Here is a 25,269-nt window from a genome sequence, read left to right as displayed (position 1 = left end):
TCAACTGCCTGGGATTCGGCTCCACGAATGGAAATCAGCCCTCTAAATTCAACCCCGTAGAGTCGGCGCCAGCCAATAAAGTGCGCGGGCTCAGGCCACGTGACAGTAGCGGGGCGGTGCTCTGGCGGCTCCGGGATCTCTATGGTTTTCGCGGCTCGCTAGAGGGCGTGTGGTCCACTGGAGGACTCCCTACATTCTTCCTCCATTACCTCACTGCCTCCGGTGGCTGCTGGGATACTGGAGGACTCGGGTCCCGGCTCGACTCAGTCCTCCAGCTGCCCGGGGAATACCTCTAGCAGTTCTTCCCTGCCGCCACCGCCGCCCCGTCGCTTCCTCCTCCGCCCGCCCGCCGGCCTTCTTCGCCCCGCCCCGTCCGCGCCGCGCGTCCGGCCCGCTCGCGGGCCCGCTTCTCTCGGGAGCCCCCACCCAGGCGCATGGCTCCATGAAGCAGGAGGAGAAGGCAGAGCGCGAGAGGTCCCGTCCACCCCAGCTGCGTCTGGGCCAGGAGAAAAGGTGGGAAACTCGCGCTGCGCCGCGCCCTCCTCCTCCTCCTTCCCCGCCGGGCCCGGCCTCCCTCGGGTGGTGTCGGGCCTCCTCACCCCAGGGCGAGCGGAGGGGCCCGGGACGGGGTCTCTGGGGTCAGCGGCGAGGGTCCCGGGGCAGCGTGGGGGAGGGGCTGCCGGGTGGCGGGGGAAGAAGGCGGGCGGGGCCTGCGGGCCGCGTGTCCCCACGGAGGGCAGGGGGGTCGGGAGGCATTGCTGGGGAGGGGTAGGCGGACGCCCCTGCCCTGGGCCGCGAGGTGAGGTGAGGCAAGGCCAGGCGAGGCTCCAGCTCCTTTCTGCACGCCCTCCAGGAAACGGTCTCGGGTCTATGTAAAGTTTGGTGGTCTCCGGCGCCGCCTGGCGGCCCCCACCCACTGTCCCGCCGCCCCCTCCCCCGCCCGGCGTCTGGATTCCACCCCCGCGGCTCGGCCCTCGCTGCCCTACCCGTCGCTCTGGCGTCTCCCCAACTCTCCCCCCCCCCCAGGGTCCCGTACTCTCCTTCCCTACCCCCTTTTTTTCTTACCTTTCACCTTTCTCTCTGGCTGCTTTGCCCCCTCTTGCTCCGGCCTCTTCTTCCCCACTCTATCTCGTCCTTTTCTTGCCTAACTCTCTTTTCACGCGCACGCTTTTTCTCTTCTTCCTCTTCTCTTTTTTCCCAGCCCCACCCTCACTCTCTGCTTCCTTATCCACCCATAGCCCCATTTCCATTACCTCTCCACCTTAAACTCTTTGGGTTTTATGCCTTTCTCTCCCTCCCAGCCTGTGGGTTTTGCCCTTCATTCCTCGCCCTCCTCCCTTCCCTGTCCTGATCTGAACTCCTCACTTTGCCACACTCCCTTACCCTTATCCCTCTGGGCCTATCCTCTTTCACTGTCCTCTCCTTGGATAGTGTGGGTGGGGCTTGGAGTCTCCTGTTTACATCTTTGGGAATAGCTTAATACTCTACTACTGGGGGGGTGGGGGAAGTTGTTGAAGAGATTATGAAGAGATTTATGCAAAATTAATAGTAAGGATGGATGACTCTTACCACCAATTATCATCTCCACCTGGGGTGACAAGATGGCCTGTCCTCCTCAGGACCCTGGCATGCTGTCTAGTAATTCTTCAGCACCATCTTTGCAGAAGATTTGGGAATATGCTTGTATTCTGAAACCAGTGGAGAGCCTTGAAATGGTATATCTTGGCCTGAGAGCAAGTTTTGATCTAAATTAGTGGTGGAGGAAGTTTTAATGTGTGTCTCATGTTCAGGTTCAATAAAACCTTTGATCCTCAGTGTCCTCCCTTCTTGGTGATGACGCCAAGGATGAGGTGATTCAGTGCATGGGACTGCAATTGCTACCTTATATTTAGATTTTGAAATGTTTTGTAGTAGGGAGAGCCTGTTTCTAGCTGTTGTTTTCTTTCTTTCTTTTCTAGAAATTGCTTGATGAAGTTGTAATTTTTCAGAAACCGTATCTCACCTCTGGACTGCCTTGATTTTGTTCATTCACTGCACTTGCATTTCTGTCTTAGGTACAGGAAGAAGGAATGGAATCAGAAGGAAGAAAGTTCATTTCAGAGACAAAATAACTCTCCTCCTCTGTTATAGCTGTTCCCCTGGCAATACAAACTATCTGCTTTCAGTGAGTATTACCTTGGACATATTTAGAATGTTTAGGATTTGTTGCTGTTACTGGTTTTAGCCCTGTGCTAGGACATTAGGGTGTAGGTTTACTTTTTCACTTGTATTTTTCTGCTTCCTTGAGAAGGTCCTAATGTTCTAACGTTGATGAAGTTCCTTCTACTTGCTCTCTTAAAGTAATTTAAATACGTAAAGACAAGTTTATTTTCCATAATTCCATTAGAAAGTGGTGTAGTATTACACTTATCCTTTATGTTTTTAGTACATAAGGTCTGGCTCCTGCCCCTTCCCAAATTACTCATTTTTAAGACAACCAAAGATCAAAACTCTAAGGTTAATGCAGTTCCTGATCAAGGTCAGTTATTGGGTCTCTTCCATATGGTTATAATCTTCAGAGATTTTTGGAACATTTTGCCCTAAATCTGCTATAGTGATACTATTTTCTGGAAAAATTTTTATTACAGCTGCGTCCCCTTGAGCTTATTGTGGTATGCTAACACTTGTAAGATAGTGTTTTTCACAGTGCTTCACATCTTATTGGAGCCTCACAATCCCTCTGTGAAGGAGAACAGGGGACAGATATTTTCGTTTTACAAATGAAAGAACCAAGGCCCAGAAATATCTGGCACTTTGCCATAGATCACATAGTAAAGGGAGGGGACTCTAAAAACAAAACTTTTGATTTCTGTGTTTTTCTTTAAGCTAAGTTGAAATGAGAATATATAGTTCTGTGCATTTTTGTAAATCTGTAAATTTTAAAAAGCAGTTATATAGGTAGATCTGTATTTTGCGGGGATCACTTCTCAGCCTAAGATCAAGTGTATTTTGCAGGGAAATTTTTCAAACAGTGTGTGTTTGGATATGTGTATGTTTGTAATGTTGAGGTTTCAAAAATAGTGATTATTTGAAATGATTACCAGTATGTTTGTGGGTTTTTCATCTGACTATTTCTTGGAATAGTTACATAAGTAGGCCAGAATTATAGTTCAGGTGCCATTTCCTTACTCATGCAACATAATTATTAAATTGAATTTCAGTTCAATTCTCTATCACGAAGGAAACAACCCATTCCCTTCTGTATAAAGCTTGATTTGAACAGACATTTGGACACTACGTAATAACAAAAAAAAGCAGAGACTCCTTTTTTCTTTGCCTCTTTCCTACCTCCCAGATTTATTTGTTAGAAGGTCATGCTCCCCAATAAGTTGTTTTGAGGCTTATCTTCAAAAGGTGAATCTAGATTTTGTTTTTTCATCTCCAGGCTTTTCTAGCTATTTTAATCTGGTTATTGTTTGAAATCTAACTACTTTGACACAGAGGTTCCATTAGTATATATCAAGATTTCTACAATAATAGTATACTTAGTTTCATCTCATTTTAGTGTATGTAAGCTTAAGAGGACTCCGGTAGAATAGAAGTGTGGACAACTCAGACAGCCCAGTATTCATTCTTAATATTTTCTGGCATCTCACAGTGGATGATTTATTAGAAGCCATTGCTCTGCAAAGAGGAAAAGCATCAAGGTCATTAGAGTAATAATTTCACTTTAATAATATGATCTTTTAGACTACAAGGTAGTTCTTAATAGAATTTTATTATGAGGGCATTTATTTTTCTAGAAATTGTAAGAATTTTAAGCTATGTTATTTTTATAATGTACCCTTCCATAGTGGTAGTATTAATAATAGCAGACACTTTAATAAATAATAGTTATGTGCCAAAGAAATGCTAGATGCTTTTCATGTCTTACTCATTGAATGGTCACAAATAATCCTCTGTGGTATAGGGAGCTTAAGTCCATAGAGATGTGACAACCTGCCTGAGTTTGCGTAGCCAGTACATGACAAGTCAGAATTAGAATTTGAGCCTAGACTGTAATCCCAGAGCCTAGGCTCTGTCCTCTGATGATGGGAGCTGCTCTGTGAAGATGTCAGTGAACTTGAGGAGCGTGAAAGGGACCCTCAGCAAGGGAGGAAGGCCATCCTGCCCAGCCAGCCAGATCCATCAGGGTGTGTTCATATCTTCCCCTCAATACTGGTCTCTACACCTTCTTTATAAACATCAGCAGTTTATGAGATATCATTTGTATTAACTCCTGAAATAATAAATTCCCAGGCAAATAATATTCCAGTGGGTAGCTCTTAAAGCGCGCCGTCATTCAAAAAAATTTCTCAAGTACAGTTTAGAAGCTGGGTATGGCCTGTCAAAGGAAAGCCTTGAGCCAGTCTAAAGTTAAATACCACCCAGGGCTAAGTCCAGGACTGACCAGTGACTGGTGTGTTTTAGCAAAGAAAGCAGCTATAAGCATAAATCAAACCAAGAAGTTAATTTAAGGGATATTTGATCTAATTTTTAGAATGAATTGGCCACATTGGCTATCCATTTAGCCATGAATTAAACCATTCCTTGGTTTGGGCTGAATAGAGTTGACATTGTCAATAAGAACACATACTCGTAATTCAGTTGCCTTCAACTTCCAACACACTGCACAGTCGGCACCTCACAGTAGAACCAAAGATCTAAAGATTAGTTTGTGCCAGAAGCATTCTTTTTAAAAAAGACAAACCTCAGTGAAATTACTAGGAGATCTGTAAATAAGATTGTTGGCATGTATGCTATATGCAGGGCACTGTGTTAGGTGTTGTGAAAAGAAACACAATGCCACCCAGCCTCTGCGAGTAAAGGTAGTGAGTTCAGTGCTGTCTGGAGTTGAGGTGGCATGGTAAGCCACCCAGCCCAGAGCAACAGAGCGCTGCTCAGCTTCCCCACAGAGGGAGGTAGAGTTACCATCTTTTGTTGTGGACCCTAATGAAGGTCAAGACATCTTGACTGTTGCATGTCAGGTAAAGGGTGTGGTGCCTTTTTCAACAATAAACATGCTTCACTATACTTGACATGTTAGGTTAGGAGGTCCTGAAGGAAGAGGTGAAACTGTGATTCCTGTTACTTCTCCAGCTTTTGTGGAAATACAGGTATTGTCTCCCTCTGGTGGAAATCCAGTTTTAACTTGTTCATTCTCATTGATTGGTCTAAAGTAGATAGGCGGTAGGAAAATGAGATCAGTGCTGCTGGCTTTTAAAGTGGCCCTCAGAGGCGCCTGGGTGGCTCAGGGGGTTAAGTGTCTGACTCTTGATTTAGGTTCAAGTCATGATCTCGGGGTCCTGGGATGGAGCCCCACGTCAGGCTCCGTGCTGAGCATGGAGTCTGCTTGTCCCTCTCCCCTGCTCCTCCCCCTGCATGTATTCACGCGCTCTCTCTCTCAAATAAATAAAATCTTAAAAAAAAAAAATGGCCCTGGGGCACCTGGGTGCCTCAGCCGTCAAGCGTCTGCCTTCGGCTTAGGTCGTGATCCCAGGGTCCTGGGATCGAGCCCCGCATTGGGCTCCTGGCTCTGCGGGAAGCCTGCTTCTCCCTCTCCCACTCCCCCTGCTTGTGTTCCCTCTCTCGCGCTGTGTCTCTCTCTCTCTCTGTCAAATAAATAAATAAAATCTTAAAAAAAAAAAAATGGCCCTTGGGGCACCTGGGTGGCTCAGTTGGTTAAGCACCTGCCTTGGGCTCGGGTCATGATCCTGGGGTCCTTGGATTGAGCCCTGCATTGGGCTCCTTGCTGAGCAGGGAGCCTGCTTCTCCCTCTCCCTCTGCCTGCCACTCCCCCTACTTGTGCGCTCACTCTCTGTCTGTGTCAAATAAATAAAATCTTTAAAAAAAAAAATGGTCCTTGAGTTTAACTTTGAAAGAGTAAACCAGCTGAAGACTTGGAAGGGTCTCAGTGATAACATGTATTTATAAAGGTGGTTGATGAATTGAGCACTGTCTGGAATTGAGGTGGCATGGTAAGCCACCCAGCCCAGAGCAACAGAGCACTGCTCAGCTTCCCCACAGAGGAAGGAAGAGTTTTTATACCCGATTCCAATTATTTCAGATGAACTAACTTCATAGTATCCATTCAGGAACTCCTATATCAAAGTACCATTGTTGATAGTTTTCACGAGGTTTGGGAGAAGGGTGAGAACAAATGCACACACAGTTTTAGAAAAGGTGGAGTATGTCATTAGGAGTAATTTGTTTTTAGCTGGTTAGTCTGTTGTATTGAAATGCTATTCTGAGGTCTCGTAGGCTGTACTCTCAAAAGCCCAGCTGTTGGAGAAACCAGCGTCTCTTTGGTCATTGGAAGGCAGTCCTGGGAGCTGAGTCGGGGACTGCTTAGTTGTGGTGAGATGGCCCACTTTTTTTTTAAGATTTTATTTATTTATTTGACAGTGCAAGAGAGTACAAGCAGGAGGAGCAGTAGAGGGAGTGGGAGAAGCAGGCTCCCCGCTGAGCAGGGAGCCCAAGGTGGGGCTCGATCCCAGGACCCTGAGATCATGACCTGAGCCAAAGGCAGATGCTTAACCATCTGAGCCACCCAGGCGCCCCTGTTGGAGTAGGATTAAAAGAGTTTCAAAGAGAAAGTTGTTTTGTTGTTGTTTTAAGATTTTATTTATTTGTCAGAGAGAGCACAAGCAGGGGGGAGCGGCAGGCAGAGGGAGAAGCAGGCTCCCCGCTGAGCAAGGAGCCACATGCGGAACTCGATCCCAGGACCCCGGGATCATGACCTGAGCCGAAGGCAGACGCTTGACCAACTGAGCCACCCAGGCATCCCTCAAAGAGAAAGTTTTGATCAAATTGGTGGACAGGGTTGATACTCTAAATAAGTATTTACTCCCAGCACTCTTGTTTCCTTCACATTCTTCACCTGTAAGTCACTTATTTGCCTTAGGCCAACAGATAAGTAAAATATTGGCCCCCTTAAAAACGTGTCTTCATAATAATTCAGTAGGAGGGGAGATAGAGTGAGTAGGTAGGCTATAGTTGAAATAAGATTGGCCATATGTTAAAAATTATTAAAACTGGTTCTTGGGTCCATTATACTATACGACTTTATGTTTGAAATTTTTATAGATTTAAATTTAGGGAACAAATTTTTGAAGAAATACCTAATAACTTTGATGCAAGAAGTCTCTAACTCCGCCTTTGGTCATTAATTGAGAATATTGATTGAATTGTTTGCTTAGTGGCCTCCAGAGAAATGCTTGGGCCTAAGGAGCCACAGGATTTGGGTTGGTTCTATTGATTTCAGATCATAATTTCGGAGTGTGTGGGGAATTGTTAAATGTAATCACTTGGTATCTCTTGTGATCATGCTCCACTGCAGATCAGTGCCGTATGTGGTGCCTAGGCAGAATTTTCACCTGCCTTGGCATGGTTTGAAAATCCTTTCTGTTGCTCCATTGTGGGGTGTTTCACCAGTCAGTAGCTGATGATACCTGCTAAGGAACACCTGAGGTGCCATCTCATGACATGTAGCTTTTCCTTCAGGTATGCTTTGGTGTAATGAGAGTGGGGAAACATTTCTTTTTTTTAACTGTTGTGTTTCATCCCTTCTCTTTGCTGCTTTGAACTTTGGTGCTTTCTGGAGACCTGTTAAAACTCCAGCTCTCCAGAGATAGTCCTGCTTCATTCAACAACATGAGTCTTAAGCCCACTGCCCACAGTTACGTGCAATGTAGAAAGGCAAGAGGCCAGTGACATCCTCTGCGGACTCAAATGACAGTGGCAGGGGCACTGATTATGTTCAGGGTCTGGCTTGAGATGTTGGCTTTGGGCATAGGTCGTTTTTTTTAGGCCATTTTATTTTACTATGTTTTATTTATTATTTTATTATTTTTTAATTTTTTTAGTAATCTCTATACCCAACTTGGGACTTGAACTCAGGACCCTGAGATCAAGACTTGCATGTTCTTCCAGCTGAGCCAGCCAGTGCCCCTCCCGCTCCATTTTTGTTGGCAAGATTCTGTGAACTATTAGGTTAGTTTTTAGTATACCTTGAATGTAATTTTTTTTTATCATGCCCTTAGGAAATGACTGAATCCAGTGGATATTTTTTTTTTTAAAGATTTTATTTATTTATTTGACAGATAGCAAGAGCAGGAACACAAGCAGGGGGAGAGGGAGAAGCAGGCTTCCCGCCAAGCCAGGATCCCGACGTGGGACTCGATCCCAGGACCCTGGGATCATGACCTGAGCCACAGGCAGACAAGCTTAACGACTGAGCCACCCAGGCGCCCTCCAATGGATATTATTGGCAGGCCTCATCTTCTCTGTGGCTTGGTGGAAGGACCCAGGCCTTGGAGTCTGACAGACAGACTGTGGTCCAAACCCTAACTCTGCCACTTAGTGGCAGTGTGATTTTGGCCAAGTTATATTGCTTATTAAGCCCAAGGTTCCTCCTCTGTAAAATGATAGTAACATCGCCTGCCTTGCTGAATGGTTTTGAGGATTCAGTGTAATGTTTAAAGTGTACCTGTTCAGAGCAAGCACTGATCTAAGTGCTAAGTGCCTAGCGGAGTCCTGGCCTTCTGGGATTTCCATCCTAATGGGGCAGTTGAACAAGAACCCAAGTGATAAGAGCAGCTAGATATATTGCCACCTACCACATACCAGGCACTGTTTCAAGCACTTTATGCATATTAAACTAATTTAATTCTCCTAAAACCCCATGAGGCAAGTAAGAAGTACTATTGTTACTCCCATACTGAAGAAACTGAGTCATGGAGAGTTTGATCCCAGAGGAACCAGAATTTGAACACTCCATTTGGCTCTGGAGGCAGCATTTTTAACCAAGATGTTCTCCCTCTTCTAACAACATAAACAAGAAAGACAACATCCACACTCAGAAACAAACTTGTCATTGGGGGTTTTATTGTATTAAGTACCTAAGGCTTTCTCAAAAAGAAGCCTGTGTCAAGCCAGACACTGAAGTGTACAAGCTATTATTCCTCAGCTACAAGCAAGTTTCATCTCACTGAGAGTTGCCCTAAATACAAAAATGTGTATTTTGTTATGGATAAGCATATATCAAGAACATAAACAGGGTGTGTGGGTGGCTCAGTTGTTAAGCATCTGCCTTCGGCTCAGGTCATGATCCCAGGGTCCTGGGATCGAGCCCCGCATCGGGCTCCCTGCTCAGCGGGAGGCCTGCTTCTCCCTCTCCCACTCCCCCTGCTTGTGTTCCCTCTCTTGCTGTGTCTCTCTCTGTCAAATAAATAAATAAAATCTTTTAAAAAACCTAAATAATACTTGTAAGTTTTTGTATTTCTTTCAGCCTAAAGTGACACCTTGTTTGTGTAGAAATAATGGCTTTGCAAATGGGTATGTAAATATCTAATTTGATTTAAAAGGTTGTAGAACTTACAACCAAAATACTGTATTATAGAGCAGTGTGTAAAAAGGCAAATTATGTTTAAAAAAATAAAAAGGCAATTGTATGTCCAAATCACAGGGAGATTTAAGTGTTCTTTTTTCAAGTCAGCAGAATTTTACAAACTTTGGTATTATTGACATTGAAATAACTAGGATCTATTTTCCTGATTCTATTGAATCAGAGAAAGGCTCTTGGTTGTGTTATAACTGTCCGTTTTTACCTCAGGCTGTTTAAGAAAAAAAATTCGGTAAAAAAAAAAAATTCCTTCCTTCCGTTCACATCATCCGATGGGATGTTCTGGTTTCCTGGCCCATCCGCTGCCACACGTTGTTAGGCTGAGTGGCTTTGCATGCATCTACCTTGCTGTGACAGGGCAGAAATGGCTGCCTCACAAAAGGCCTGTGAAGCTTGGGTCATTTGTGTGAATAAAGGTTCCTACTAGGTTGTAGCTTTTTTTGAATTGGGGTTTTGAAAGGATAGATGTGTAGAAATTGGAGTGAGTTCAGAGAACTAAAGAAAATGAGCAAGGCATTGGAGAATGAGAGCTGTGAGGACAGAAAGGTGGGAGCTTTGTGTTGGAAGGTGTGCTCTTTTCAGAATGGCAGCTAACTGCTTTTCGTATTCACTCAGGTCTAGGGCTGAAATCACACAGATTTAGGTTAGTGATGAGTAAAATGCTGAAAGGATGTGCTTAACAAGGAAAAGCATGAAGTTTCCTCTGGGGCACTTTAAAAATACGGTGGTCTAATTTGGAGGCCATAAAAGGTAGAGACAGCAATGATGAAGAGTCTGACAGGTCCATGCTATCTTGCAGTCTTGAAATGTCCTCGTGCAGCTCCACAGTGGCTGCCACCTGCCCTTCCTTCTGCCCTAGGGAGTCCTGGGCAAGAGGGGCTGCTCCTTGTCTGCGTCCGTCTGTGGTGATCATAAGGCTTTATGGAAAAGGAAAAATAGTTCTTCTTTAGGAAAAGGTTAGGAGTCCATAGTCTGGAGCTCAGGGTCTCTTCCAGTCATGCTGATCTGCAGCCTTTTGTGACCCGGTGATCTGGATGAGAAAGAGAATTTGATGACTTTCCACATAGACTCTTTCTTTTTGATTTTTGTCTTCTCCTTTTAACTAACCTTTTGAATTAATGCTTAACTGTTCTCTTTTTGGTCAGGGTTCTGCAGCATTCCAGACCTCCAGCACTGAATCAGGATGGGAAAAAGACGTTGTGTTCCTCCACTTGAGCCCAAGTTGGCAGCAGGCTGTTGTGGGGTCAAGAAGCCCAAGTTATCTGGAAGTGGAACGCACAGTCACGGGAACCAGTCCACAACTGTCCCCAGCTCTAGTTCAGGACCTCTTCAAAACCACCAGCATGTGGATGGCAGCAGTGGTCGGGAGAATGTGTCGGACTTAACTCTGGGACCTGGAAATTCTCCCATTACACGAATGAATCCCGCATCGGGAGCGCTGAGCCCTCTTCCCCGGCCCAATGGAACTGCCAACACCACCAAGAATCTGGTGGTGACTGCAGAGATGTGCTGCTACTGCTTTGACGTCCTCTACTGTCACCTCTATGGCTTCCCACAGCCACGACTTCCTAGATTCACCAATGACCCCTAGTGAGTAAATCGGTCAGGTGCAGGGGACAGTAAGAAAGGCATGATGACGTCTTTCTTGGGTTGTTCTCTTGAGAGGGTCTGACACTTATAAAAAGCTTTAGCATCATTTGGGCAGAGGGTAATGGGAATAGGATGATGAGAAATGTCCAGACAATATGTAGAACAATATCTGGATTCAGTAAGAGGTCCAGGTTATACTTGGAGGAGGTCTGGTCTTGTTTTTAAGGTAATGTTGTAGAAATTAGGATTTTCTTCTTGGTTCTTCTTTTGGTTTGTTGGATTATATTGCAGTGGGTACGTGATTCACCCTCTTGAGTGGAGAGACCACACATAACATCATTGTGGACCCAGGTGTTGAAGTCCAAGTGAATTGGGAAGTGTCTGAGGGCCAGGCTAGGGAGTAGGAGCGCATTTAGTGGGAGCTGTGATGCTCTTAATAAGGGTCCCCTTGCTTTGTTCATCAGTAATCCCACATGGCTGCTCGCACCCCACCAAGAATGGCAGAATCTGCTTTATTGTTTTTAGTTCAAGACTCTATTATTTGTCCCAGACTCTCTCAAGGTGTCAATGACTTAAACAAGGAGTATGTATAAAGTGAAGTAATCCATGCCAGTGTTTTCTTCTTCCTCAGAATTGGAAACAACTCTGAGCTGGCTTTTTTTCCTTTCTTCTTTCCTTCCTTTCTTCCTTCTTTCCTTCTTCTGGCTTCTTTTTTTTCTTCCTGCTTTTATTTTCTTTTTTTAATTTAAATTTTAGATAACATACAGTGCAATATTGGTTTCTGGAGTAAATTTAGTGATTCATCACTTAATACAACCCCAGTGCTCATCATAACAAGTGCCCTCCTTTTTCTTTTTCTTTTTTTTTTTTTAAGATTTATTTATTTATTGGGGCGCCTGGGTGGCTCAGTCATTAAGCGTCTGCCTTCGGCTCAGGTCATGATCCCAGGGTCCTGGGATCGAGCTCCGCATCGGGCTCCCTGCTCAGCGGGAAGCCTGCTTCTCCCTCTCCCACTCCGCCTGCTTGTGTTCCCTCTCTCACTGTCTCTCTCTCTCTCTCTGTCAAATAAATAAATAAAATTTATTTAAAAAAAAATAAATAAATAAATTAAAAAAAAAGATTTATTTATTGTAGAGATAGCATGCAAGCAGGGGGAGGGGCATAGGGAGAGGGAGAGAGAGAATCTCAAGCAGAGTCCCCACTGAGCACAGTCTGACTTGGGGATCAGTCTCATAACCCTGAGATCATGATCTGAGCCAAAACCAAGAGTCTGATGCTTAGCCAACTGAGCCACCCAGATGCCCCACAACTGCCCTCCTTAATACCCATCACCCATAGGGGCGCCTAGATGGCTTAGTCGGTTAAGTGTCTGCCTTTGGCTCAGGTCACGATCCCAGGGTCCGAGGATCCAGCCCTGCGTCAGGCTTCCTGCTCAGTGGGGGGGCCGGCTTCTTCCTCTCCCTCTGCTGCTCCCCCTGAAAAAAATACCCATCACCCATTTAACACATTCCCCCACCCACCTCGTTCCATCAATCTTTAGTTTTCTATCATTAAGAGTCTCTTACAGCTTCTCTCTCTCCTTTTTTTCTTTTCCCCCTTCCCATATGTTCATCTGTTTTCTTAAATTCCACATGAGTGAAATCATAAAGGTATTTGTTTTTCTCTGACTTATTTCACTTAGCATAATATACTCTAGCTCCACCCACGTCATTACAAATGGCAAGATTTCATTCTTTTTGATGGCTGAGTAGTATTCCATTGTATATAATACGTACCACAGCTTTATCCATTCGTTAGTCAGTGGACATTTGGGCTCTCTCCGTAGTTTGGCTGTTGTTGATAATTTTTTTTTTTAAGATTTTATTTTTAAATAATCTCCATATGCAACTTGGGGCTGGAGCTCACAACCCTGAGATCAAGAGTCACAGTTCCACTGACCCATCCAGCCAGGTGCCCCTGAACTGGCTTTAAAAGAGCACTGAAGAGATGCTTTTGGAGCATTCATTGACCTAGGATCATTCATTCCTCAGCTGTTAGTGCCATGTTGGAGCAATGCATAGCCCTGCTGGCCAGGGAGTGGAGAGAATATGAAGAAAATGTCCTCACTTTTGGGAGACTTACCAAGTTAGCAAATCACACACACAGAGCTAAATAATGTGTATGGCACACTGTCTGGGCAGAAGTAGAGGGGAAGTTACTCCTGTGTGATTGTGTCAGAGGAGAGAACATACAGAGAACTGTGCTAACTTTTTAGGGAAGTGTTGCCATGGGATATCATGGTCAGAAAAACAGGTGGAGATTCTAGGCCTTGATCCTAATGGGATCAGGTGTGTCCCACGCAAGAGAGGGGTGTGGATTTGGAAGAGTGGGTGGTGGCTGCAGTGTTGTAGGGAATGGGCTGTTGTGTTCAGGGGCTTATATTTCCATCCTGCAGACAATGGCATTCTTGAGGGTTTTTTGGTTGTTTTGGTTTCTTTTTTAGGATTTTATTTATTTATTTGACAGAGACACAGCGAGAGAGGGAACACAAGCAGGGGGAGCAGCAGGCAGAGGGAGAAGCAGGCTTCCCGCGGAGCAGGGAGCCCGATGCGGGGCTCCATCCCAGGACCCTGGGATCATGACCTGAGCCAAAGGCAGACGCTTAATGACTGACCCACCCAGGCGCCCCTCTTGAGGGGTTTTTGAGAAGGTTTTGGGACAGTAACTTTGGTGCTGTTCAGGTGTTCAGTGGAAAGAAAAGCTAGGCAGCAGATCTGCTTTATAACAGTGACCAAAGTAGACAGCTTTAAAAGTGTAAGTTGCTTTTTAGAGGTATTTTGCTCAGTATGAGAAGTAAAGGCATAGGAGTATAGAGGAAATACCAGGATGAAGGGATAGCTCTGTAACCTATTTATAAAAAATTCTGTTACCACCAGTCTGATGTACCCTGACGAGGACGACGCATGACTTTGGCCTAGAAGTAGAAAGTGGCAACTTCTAATGACGAGCTTTCTTGCGGAGACATTGCATTGTTTTTCTTTTCCCGAACATTTATGAGCAGGACGAGGGGCATAATTACTGGAACAATGGCGAGGTTTAGGGAATGGGGAGAAGGTATGCAGGCCCAGTGTCTTCCTGAAGGATGTAACTGGGGAACGTGGACACTCCTAAATATGGAGTAAAGAAAAGGAGAAAGACTTGGAAAATTAGAAGAAGTTGAGTGCTGGGCAGAGGAAAAGGAAAGTAGCACAAACGTGTCAAAGTGAATTAAAACTATCAGCAAGGATCACAGGAAGGGCGGCACAGAGCTCCTTTCTTCACACTGTCTTATTGCGGTCTCCTCTCTCTCTCCATCCAGAGACCACACAATTGCCAGAAAGGCAGAGTCCTTCAGATAGCCACAATTCAGAAAACAGTCCTTTTGGGGAATAACAGAAACAAATGGGGCAAAAGCAAAGGTTTTGTTCCTATCCATGATTGATTTGGGGCTGGAGAATGTTTTTTGTTTTGCTTTTGTAGTCCGCTCTTTGTGACATGGAAGACAGGGCGGGACAAGCGGCTTCGTGGCTGCATTGGGACCTTCTCAGCCATGAATCTTCATTCAGGACTCAGGGAATACACGTTAACCAGGTAATGACACCAGACATAAGCTCTGTAGATAAATTGGCTAGAATTGAAAACAACTGCCTGACTTTATTTCTTCTAAGTGGTGAAGTTTGAGTGTTCTCTTTTTGGTAATCAGGGAGTATGGGGGCTTTAATCTGGTCAGTCACTTAGCAGTTCAAGTGTAGACAGTTAATAGCATCAAGTTATTTTTAGCATATTAGTGCTGATGGATAATCAATATTCTCTGCATAGCTCAGGATTCATAAATATTCGGGCACATAATGTTGGCTCCCAGCTCCAGAGCAGCCTCACTTATGTTTTCTGTCCCCCTCCAGTGCACTTAAGGACAGCCGATTTCCCCCCCTGACCCGAGAGGAGCTGCCTAAACTTTTCTGCTCTGTCTCCCTCCTTACTAACTTTGAGGATGCCAGTGATTACCTGGACTGGGAGGTGAGAACAGCCGCATTTGGAACTCTGCATCTCTCGTTGCATTTGGGTTCGGGTTAGTACATGGTAATGTATCTCCTTCATTGAGAGAGGGTATAAGAATGTGAAAGCTGAATTTGGAAGCAATTGGGGGCCACATAGGTGACAGGAAAGATGCGGTGATCTTAGAAGTAGGAAGAAGTGTGAAGTCTTTCTTCTTTTCCTGTGTCTTCCCAGTCCACTCTTGTTCCATAGCCTTCTCCCACATCTAATAGGAAATGATAATGGGGATAAAGAGAGCATTCCAGATCCCTCTTGGTAAGCCCTTGAGTAAAAGTTGTTGTGAGGAGTCATGAGCCTAGATCAAAACCCTGTGGTATGTTTAATTGAATAGATTAAAGGTGGAATATTTAAGATTATTGGATGAGCTATTGAAAGAATTTATTTCTACAACCCTCATACTCGGAGAGATGGCTACATGTGGGCTCACCACTTCCCTCAAGCTGAAGTTACTTTGGCTTCTATACCTGAGGCAAAGAGTTAGTCATGAAAAAGCAGCAGGTTCTCCTTTTCTCAGACTTGGATCAAGCTGGTCAGGGGACAGTGTCAATGAAATGTGGGTGCCTGAAGTTCCATTAGAGTAAGTAAATGCTGTTTATTTGGTTATTTCTCCTGTAGGTAGGGGTCCATGGGATTCGAATTGAATTCATCAATGAGAAAGGTGTCAAACGTACAGCCACATATTTACCTGAGGTTGCTAAGGAACAAGGTGAGTTTGACAAATGGAATTTCAGTGTTTACTATTCACAGTGTCACCATTTAAAGGCAGGGAAGTGGTGTGTATTGTCGTTCAGCCCAACTGCAACAAAGAATGAGTGCCTTTCTTCCTCTTAGTGTCTATCAAAGTCTTACAGAATGAGAAATAAACTCCCAAAAAATGCAGGAGCTGGGGAAGAAAAGGGGTAAAGACTTCCCTTAGTCAACCCCTTGTTTCACTTCCTCTCAGTGAAAAGTTTTATTCCTTGGCCCCCAAAACTAGTGGTAATTGTAGCAAAATTCTAGCAATCAACTGGACCATATTATGGAGTCCATTGTAAAGGGAAGCTGCCCGTATCCGTGGGTTTTGAACTTTTGGTCATTAATTTTTTTTTTTTTTTTAAAGATTTTATTTATTTATTTGAGAGAGAGAATGAGATAGAGCATGAGAGGGGGGAGGGTCAGAGAGAGAAGCAGACTCCCTGCTGAGCAGGGAGCCCGACGTGGGACTCGATCCCGGGACTCCAGGATCATGACCTGAGCCGAAGGCAGTTGCTTAACCAACTGAGCCACCCAGGCGCCCTGGTCATTAATTTTTAAACAGTGTTATATTTGGAAAAAGGCAAGACATAATCTTTTTTTTTTTTTTTTTTTTTTAAGAACTTAGTAGGTAATAAGTTTTTATAATGGGACAATAAAGGTAGGAGGTGGGCTGGGTAGGTTTTCTCTTTAAAAGAATATTTGGAAGAATACCTTCCAGTGTTGCTTGTGTGTTCTGTGATATGTAACCCAGTTTTCTTTCTTTTTCTCTCTTCTCTTCGTCCCACCCACCCACCCTCCCTCCCTCCTTTCTTCTCTGTTTTTGAAAATAACATGTAAAACACACAGTACTTATTGGGTATGAACCTGGAATAGAAATATCCAGTTCAGTGTATCAATGAACTAAATATGTGGAGAGTGATTGCCTTATTGGTTTCCATCATGGTTGTGTTTAAACTTTTTCCAAAAGCCATGTGGATGTGGCATAAAAAGGAAGTCTTTTAGCCACTTTGAAGCCATAAGTCTAACATTTTTGTACAAGAAGGGACACCATAAATATTTCCTAATAGTGAGATATGGCGATAACGGATAGATAATCAGATTACTTACGCCGTTTGAAAGTTGGTTGGCAAAATTTAAAAATTGGGGGGTAATTTAGGGGTTTCTCTTTGGTTTTCAGTTTTGATGTGTTTGGTTTTATCTGTTAAAAATGTGCAGGAACAACACAATGATGTATGTGTGAATAACTTTCCTGTCCTTCATGAAGGATTGGCTTCCTTCCTGCTATCAGTTCTCTGTAATAGAAAACAGGACTCCTAGAAATCATCAAAGTAAAGGAAGGCCACACAAAGGAATACAGGCTGCAGAATTTGAATTCTCTCCTCTCACAGAACAGCCTTGGTTACCAGCACTAGGCCAGCAGGCCAGTCTTAAGTTGAGACCATGTTTGTTCCTAGATAATTATACTGGGATCACATCTGACAGGAAAGACAGGAGCAGGGGGCCTGGGGACAGCCATTATGGTGTATGTAGGGTTATCATCTCATGTCTCCGATTCTACTTGGATGTCAGTGAGGCACATGGGGCTCTAGGGATGTGGGGCCAGTGTCCAGGGCTCCCTTTGACCCTAGCAGACCTGGCTGCTTCTCTTTTCTTGCCGTGTGAGAACATACCCTACTCTTGTGTCATCGTGCACTGACCTCAGTGTGCCTCTCCTTTCCTCAGACTGGGATCAGATCCAGACAATAGACTCCTTGCTCAGGAAAGGTGGCTTTAAGGCTCCAATTACCAGTGAATTCAGAAAAACGATCAAACTTACCAGGTAACCCACTGTCTCATTTTCCTTGTCATTTTAATTTAGCTCGGGTTGGATGGAGGATACCCTTGATGGAAAGGGCTGATGAAAAGAAAATTTTCTCTGCTAATGTCCCTAAACTTAAACTAAAGAGGTATGGGTCAGGTTTAAGCTGGGAGGAAGCAGCGGCAGCAAAGGCAAAGACTTCCCAGCGTCCTGGGCATCTCTGCAGCAGAGTTGACGGCAGAGCCAGAGCAGAGTTTAGGCCATGATCAGGTGGTGGATGTCTTCACCAGACCCACTGCTTGGGAGGCTTAAGGGGGCAGACTGAGGTCAGGAACGAAGGCTGTCAGCGCAGAGGTCCAGGGTCAGTTGAAGTCACATGCAGTCAGGTGGCAGGGGATACAGGTGGCATGTTAACAGGATAGTGAGACAGTGCTTTTCGCAGAGTTACAAGGAAACATCCCTCTCCTTGGGGGAGGCTGCCTCAAGTAGTAGAATGCACACGGACTTGGGGTCTGAATCCCAGCTCCACCACTGCCTTCCTGTGTGGCCTGGGCCAGTTACTTACTCTGCCTCTCTGAGGGGGGAGGAGGGACTTTCCTGTTTGTAAGAAGTGAATGGTAATGCCTCGGGGTTGTTTTAGAGTGTGGTAAGGTAATGTATGAAGAATTTCTAGCCTAGGGCCAGGCAATAATTATAGGTGGTCAGTAGATGTCAGTTCTCTTGCCATCCCTACTGAAATCGGAAACACTGAGAGGTTTAGTTTCTGTGGGCTTCTGTGGGCCTCTGTTGGCTCCCTCATCTGTAAAATACTGAATAATCATATACTAACCTCACAGGTCTATTTGGAAGATAACCCAGTGTTTTTGAAATGCTTTGGATTCCAAAAAAAAAAGAAAAAAACTTCAAATACAAAGCATTATTATTACTATTATTATTATAATTTATTTGAACAGCCATTTCCCTGTCAAAATTCAGGAATAATCACCTTGCAGTGGAGGAGTGATTACAGTGGGAAAGAGATGGCTCTGGGTAAGGATTGTCACACCCAGCTCCTGTGGTCTGTAGTAGGCTCCATAGGTTTGTAACACCCCATGCTTCGCATCCTGACTCATGGCTCTTTCCAGAGCAAAGCCAAAGTGCTATGAATTCTGTTCTGATGACCCTGTGATATGATATGGCATATTCATCTGGGAATTGAGACCCGTCCTATATAGCCCCAGGATCCTTTAACCTGCTTCATCAGAATTTGACCCAGAATTAGGTATCTGTGCCCCTTTTAGTTATAAATAACTTGTTTGTTGCTTTTCTGCAAATTGAGGTTGCATTTCTGTCAAATTTATCACATTTTATGCAGTAGACATGCAGTTTGCACTGGGCATTGGTATAGCCATCTTCCAGTCTGCCACCCGTGTAATTTGACCTTGACATTCTTCATCCAGACCCCAGTAGCAGATTGCTTAAGAGCAGCCTGATAAGTAGTGTTTAAAGGTGGGATGTGCAGAAAATACATTCTCAGGGGTGAATTGTGATTGTGCTTTTTCATCTTGTTCATTTGTAATAACAACATTGTTTTCTTGTGCTGTCTTTCATTTTCTGTAAGTAAGATTGCTCTTGGTCTTCCATTTTATTCTTTCAAAATGTGGAATAAGCTTTTGGTTTTCTCTGCTGAGTGACTTTACAAAACGAAGGGTTCGAGGTTCCTAATACCCTTTCCTGTTTCCTTATACAGGTACAGAAGTGAGAAGGTGACAATCAGTTATGCAGAGTATATTGCTTCTCGACAGCACTGTTTCCAGAATGGCACTCTTCATGCCCCGCCCCTCTACAATCATTACTCCTGACACACGGCTGCATGACCAGTCCCACCCCCCTGTGGCCACCAATGGCTATGACATCATTGGAGCAGATGCCTCCTCTTCCTGGTCCAGTTACTTCTATTACTGCACCATTTTATGATGCTAGCTTCCGTTGCCAAGTCTGCTCAGCTGACTGAGGGGGGGCGGGGTTATACTGAATGAAACAGAACTTGAGGGGCCCAAGCCTTATCTCAGCCTTTCCTCAATATGGGGTTCCGTTGGATTGGGGCTCCTCCATGACTAGTGAGAATTACCGTGTGGGTTCAGAAGACCCTTGGCATGCAGGTGCCACTGCTGATTTGCCGCCTCTGTGTTGGCCACACAGTGGAAGCCGGAATTGGTGGTCCATGAATGCTTACCCCACACACACCCCTACAGCCTCCCCAGATCAAGTAGGTGTATTCCCCTGGCAGTCTGGGCAACGGAGACCAACAAGAAACATTTTTAGGTTGTTTTAAATTCCTTTTTTAAACTTCCAGTTTATTGCATACCAAGAGTTGATCACAACCTCCATGCTTCATAAGTGGACGCCATGTTAGGGTTGAACGTGGGCACCATGAGTCCTCCAAGGCTCCTGGACAGAGACCCACACCAAAATCGGAAGCCCTTTGGATGGCGTTGCAGATCTCATTGCTCAATTAGCCTCGAAGGTTTTAATTCTCATCCCACTCTCAGTTGGATTTTCTGGCACTCTTCCTGCATTGCGTCTCCTGGTATTGAACAGAGCTCTGTGGTGTAGCCTGCTGAGGACTGGACTGGGATGCCCATGGGAGGTCCCGAAATCATCGCTGCATGCAGTGAGAAAGGAGAGACCTCTTCCTTACCACCCGGCTACCTCACTCCTCTACTGGTAGCAGTGCCTATAGCTGGATCTAGGTTCTCAGAAGGCATAGGTGTTCCAACAAGCACTTGGGTTGGGCTTTAGAAGGACACGTTGTCATAGGAAAGAATCCAGGGTCTCCAAGCTGTTTTTGTTTTCAGGCAGACATCCTGAGGGACCTTTAAGCAGAGGAGTTCCTTTGTCTAGTTTGCCTGGAGAAGTGGGAAGACTGTTGCTCTTTCAGTCCTTTCCAGGACTTTGGAACAAAGCTGTGTAATTAAACAAGATGAATCTTTATCTTGCCTAACATGCTGGGAATCTTCACCCCACCGTGGCCAAGTTCCAAATAGCTCATTTTATTCTAGGTCATTCAGACTTTCATGTGGCATAGTTCCCTTCTCCATTGTTGCTGATTCCAAATAGCTGTCAGCAAGTTTTTCCTCCCTCTTGCCTGTTCTTCCCTCATTTGGTGGCAGAGTTCATAGAAGTTGGGGACTTGGAAGATGCTTTGGAAACATTGTCACAGAGGCACTGCTGAAAGGATTCACAGGAAGAGGTGGCCAGTTGGAAGAAAGGACCCAGAGGGTGATACACTGGTTTTCAACAACATGCTTAGAGAACTCTTGAAGTGGATTGGGTGTCAATCCGGTGAACACCATTGTTTTGATTTAATTTATTTTTTGAAGTTTATGTGGTGATGGTGTGGCTTTCCAAAATGGGCAAATATCCAAATCAGAAGAAATGTTGAGTTTTCTTCTGCCAGGAATGGGGGAGGGGGAGCAGGGGCATAATCCAAGAAACGACACACATGCCATTCTAGGCATTGCTGTCTCATTTCTTGGAAGAAATGGATGAGAGGGAGCAGATTTGCTTGGCACCGTCCTCTGCTGTTCACGAGGACACGAAATGTGCAAGGGAAGTGGGCTGACCTCAGGATGCCCAGGCCAAGGCCGCACCACCCTATCTTAACCATTGTGCTGCGTTCTCGCATCCTGCCACTTTTCCCTTGCAAGGTTAATGAAAAAAAGCTTTTGAAGATGAAGGGATTGTTTCGTGATTTCCTGCTGCTGAGAATAATAAATGTCTTGTTAACAAACAAATGTGACGATAGTTACTCTTAGGTGCCATGGATTGATGTCAGGGTGGTCAGCTCTGGACTAAACCACCCACCTCCAATTTGTACAACAGTATTGATACATAGGGCTACACTCATTACTGTTCAAGTGTTCTGTGTTAAAAGTTGTGTTTAATTTCTAAAGATTAAAAAAAGCAAAAAAATTGGTGCTAAACTTTCACCCCTGAGCACGCTCAGTGAGACTGGTCATGCAAGCATTTACTACAGTGCCATGCTCTTCAAGCCTATTTTTTCTTGTAGAAATGTTGCCCTATTTGTCTTCCCCAATGTATAATATGTTTTTTATTTTATTGAGGGTGGGGTAGGATACCTGCCATTTAAGAAAATGAACAGAAAATATAAAACCCACGAAATGGGGAAAAAAAAATCAGTGCACAAGAATTGGGCTGATTAAGCCCAGCACCACACTGAAGTGGGCTCAGAGGTTTTGGAGTGAAGAAGCCTTACTCCCTGCACATTCCCTCATGCTCCCATACAAGTCCAGCAATGGAGATGCTCAAGTCCCTCTGGCTTTGTCGGGGGGGCTCAGGAGTCGACCAAGGAAAACTATTTGGCCCCATAAGGAATGCCACGGTCAGTGTCTGTCCTGAATGGGGCCTAGTCAGGAAGCGGTCTGGAAGTGTACGGTCATGGTCACCTCGAGAAGACATGTGGCAGGTGGCTCTCAGGAAAAAAATACTAAGTTTGGATCATCCATGCGGCAGCTTTGCATAGGGAGATGACAGCTCCGAACTGGAACTGAACTGCCTTCCACGTGCTTGACCAAAGCAGTGATGAGGGTGGCCAGTACAGGTGGTGTGAGTGGCAGGTCTGAAAAGAAGGGAATGTTTTCTGCTTGGTGTTTACTTTGTCCTTGGGCTGCTCAAGCTGAACAGTAGGTAACTGCTGTTAAGGAACCAGCCCACGTTGGCTGGTTCAGTTCGGAGTTTGATTCATCCCTAGCTGTGAGTGCCTTTTGGTCTGGAAAGTTGGCTTGTCTCATAATACCCACAGCTAGGACATTCTCTTTGTAATTATGAATTGTCCTTGTTTTACGTTAACTAAAAGAGAATGTCCTTGATCACTAGGATTTGTCGGTGTTGGATTGTTTCCACTGTGAGGTTCTTAAACTTTTTTGCTTCATAATATTAAAGCAACTCATGTTAGAGACCCTTTCAACATGAAAGGTTTGTAGTTGAGACATTACATATATTTTATTGTTTATAATAAAAATCATCTATACAGAAGTCCTGGGTGTTAATTTTAATATTTTGCACAAGACCTGTTTTCCATATGTTAACACCTACACTTTCACTAACTGTTGATGCTATTTTCTATTGAGATTCTGGAGCCTAGGGAGCTATGTGTTCGTTTTATTTTCATTCTTACTTCCCTGAAGCAAGAGACTTTGTATGGCCTTCAGTGCAAAGACTTCAGACCAATTCTTTGTATTACACTTGGTTGCCTCTTGGCTATATAACTTCTGAGTGCAAATCATTGAACTCTTTAACGAAGTATTGTAGAGAATAAATCATAATGGGTAAAAATTGTCTTTGTCCTGCACTTTTTTTTTTTTTTCCTGGAATAGTGGTAATTCTTTTTTAAGTTTATTTCAGTAATCTCTCCACCCAACGAGGGGCTTGAACTCACATCCCCAAGACCCAAGAGTCACACTCCTCCAGCTGAGCCAGCCAGGCGCCCCTCACATTCATTTATTTTGAAGATTTTATTTGAGAGAGAGCGCACACAAGCAGGGGGCGAGGTGGGATTTGGGGGAGCAGGCTCGATCGCAGGACCCTGGGATCATGACCTGAACTGTAGGCAGATGCTTAACCGACTGAGCCGCCCAGGCACCCCAATCATCTTATTTTTGCTTATTATTTTTTTTAATGTTTTTTTTTTAATTTATTTATTCATGAGAGTCAGAGAGAGAGAGGCAGAGGCAGAGGGAGAAGCAGGCTCCCCGCCTAGCAGGGAGCCCGATGCGGGACTCGATCCCAGGACCCCGGGATCATGACCTGAGCCGAAGGCAGATGCTTAACCATCTGAGCCACCCAGGCGCCCCCCAATCATCTTATTTTTGAAGACAGCCAACCAGATGGTGTTTTTAGTCAGCCTGTGTGTTTTGCATGGTGTCCATGATCCTCAACGTATTTTTTTATTTGCACTTGTATTTTTTTGTGTGGTTGGTAGCAATGCCCCTGGCTTTTTAGAACCAAATTTCCTGAACTGAGGTTCATGTACCCTTTAAAATTTGGGTCTTTCTAGAAAGAAGGTTCATAGTTTTCATTAGATTTCCCTTTGAAACTGACCTTATCCAAAAAGCTAAAAAGAAGCGGGGGGAGGAGGGTGGTGCTCAAATTTAAGATCTCATTTGGTGACTAATTAATCCAAGCAAAGACTCTGGGACATATTGGTGTGGTCTAACCTTAAAGGGAAACATTCATTTTGGAGGGCCCAGAAAGGATGAGATGTGTTTGAAGAAAATGGCCAGAATAATTTTTCAAACATATAAATACACATGTGCTGCAATTGTCAGTCTTAAGTTCAAATCTTTATTTGCAAGGATGTTAATTTTTTTTTTCTTTAAAGATACCCAGTTCTGAGGCCCTTACACTTGGCAGAACTCCTAACTACAGGTATGCATGCTGTCAGGGTTAGATAAATTGGAAATAGACTACAAGCAACTGTTAAAACAGAAATTGGTGATAACACTGGGGTGTCTGAGAAGGAGTCTCTCTGTGTTTGGTTTTGTTTTTGTTTTTTTTTTTAAGACTTATTTAAGAGAGCAGGGGGAAGGGGCAGAGGGAGAGGGAGAGAGTCAGACTGTGCCGAGTGTGGAGCCTGACGGTCTCCATCGAACAACCCTTAGACCACCACCTGAGCCAAAACCAGGAGTGGGATGCTTAACCAACTGCACCACCCCAGATTCTCTGTTTATTACAGAGAAATTTTGGTTCTAGAAATTACTGTTCCATATTATAATACTACCTGTAGTTAAGCAGCATGGAATTCCATATCGTTGGGTTAGTTGTGGGTTTTTGTTGGTTTTGTGTGTCTGTGTGTGCACGCTGCTGGTGGTATAATGTGTACAACCTAAAATGTGCCGTTCTATTAATTTTTTAAAAGATTTTATTTATATGAGAGAGAGCACACAACAGAAGCAGACTACCCACTGAGCAGGAAGCCCAACGCAGGGCTCAACCCCAGGACCCCAGGATCATGACCTGAGCACAAAGCAGACACTTAACTGACTGAGCCACCCAGGTGCCCCTAAAATGTGCCATTTTAACCGTGTGAACTAAGCCACCTGGTCAGAGATCAGTGTGGCTAATTCTGGGGGTGGGGGAGGTGCTCTAACGCTGCTTCCAGATCAATCTAGGGTTTGACCTTGGCTTGAATAACCTGGCTTTGTGATACTACTCAGCTGTTTGAAGGACTTGACTCTGAACCAACACTGTACAAAGAACCATAGTAGTGTACTGAGGAACGTACTGCAAGTGCTGTCCCTTCTGAGTCTGTTTTCCACATTCTAAAATGAAGCTCTGGCAAGGATTCTAGGATCTCTTCCCGCTCCTTACTCTCTGATTCCATGAGGTTCTGTATGCTAGAGCAAATGGGAAAACAAGTGACCCCTCCAGTTTAAGATGTACCTATTGCTGGGGGAACTGAACAGGAAAGAGGTCTCAAATTCACTGTGAGCCTGCTGCCAATCTGACCTCCCACCTACTACCCCTAGTATGGTCATTCTTTCTTGGATCCCACCCTGGTTCCTGATGAAAGAAGAAACCCAGGATGCTGATCCTGGAATCTTCAGGCTGGCAGTCAGATAGACCTGAGCTCCAATCTCGGTCCTGCTGT

The 25,269-nt window shown here is 44.6% G+C and overlaps 1 protein-coding gene across 3 annotated transcripts; it reads left to right on the top strand.

Annotated features, from left to right (window-relative positions):
* AMMECR1L (AMMECR1 like) lies at window positions 1–22,955 on the top strand. Of its 3 annotated transcripts, none has more exons than XM_032412748.1 (9): window positions 1–513; window positions 2,055–2,164; window positions 10,567–11,011; window positions 14,510–14,620; window positions 14,932–15,046; window positions 15,701–15,791; window positions 17,543–17,639; window positions 18,572–18,647; window positions 19,348–19,429. In XM_032412748.1, the coding sequence occupies exons 3-8, from the start codon at window positions 10,605–10,607 to the stop codon at window positions 18,597–18,599; spliced, it is 849 nt and encodes a 282-aa protein (XP_032268639.1). In that variant the 5' UTR covers window positions 1–513; window positions 2,055–2,164; window positions 10,567–10,604; the 3' UTR covers window positions 18,600–18,647; window positions 19,348–19,429. The 3 variants fall into 3 exon arrangements, with proteins under 3 accessions (XP_032268639.1, XP_032268633.1, XP_032268626.1); XM_032412742.1 differs by having other exon boundaries at window positions 2–513; window positions 18,594–18,647; XM_032412735.1 differs by lacking the exon at window positions 18,572–18,647 and having other exon boundaries at window positions 3–513; window positions 19,348–22,955.
* Window positions 22,956–25,269: the final 2,314 nt, after the last annotated feature.

Source organism: Phoca vitulina, unplaced genomic scaffold, assembly GCF_004348235.1.
Source record: "Phoca vitulina isolate PV1807 unplaced genomic scaffold, GSC_HSeal_1.0 scaffold1, whole genome shotgun sequence".
NCBI lineage: Eukaryota > Metazoa > Chordata > Mammalia > Carnivora > Phocidae > Phoca > Phoca vitulina.
This window is presented reverse-complemented; position numbering and strand designations above follow the sequence as displayed.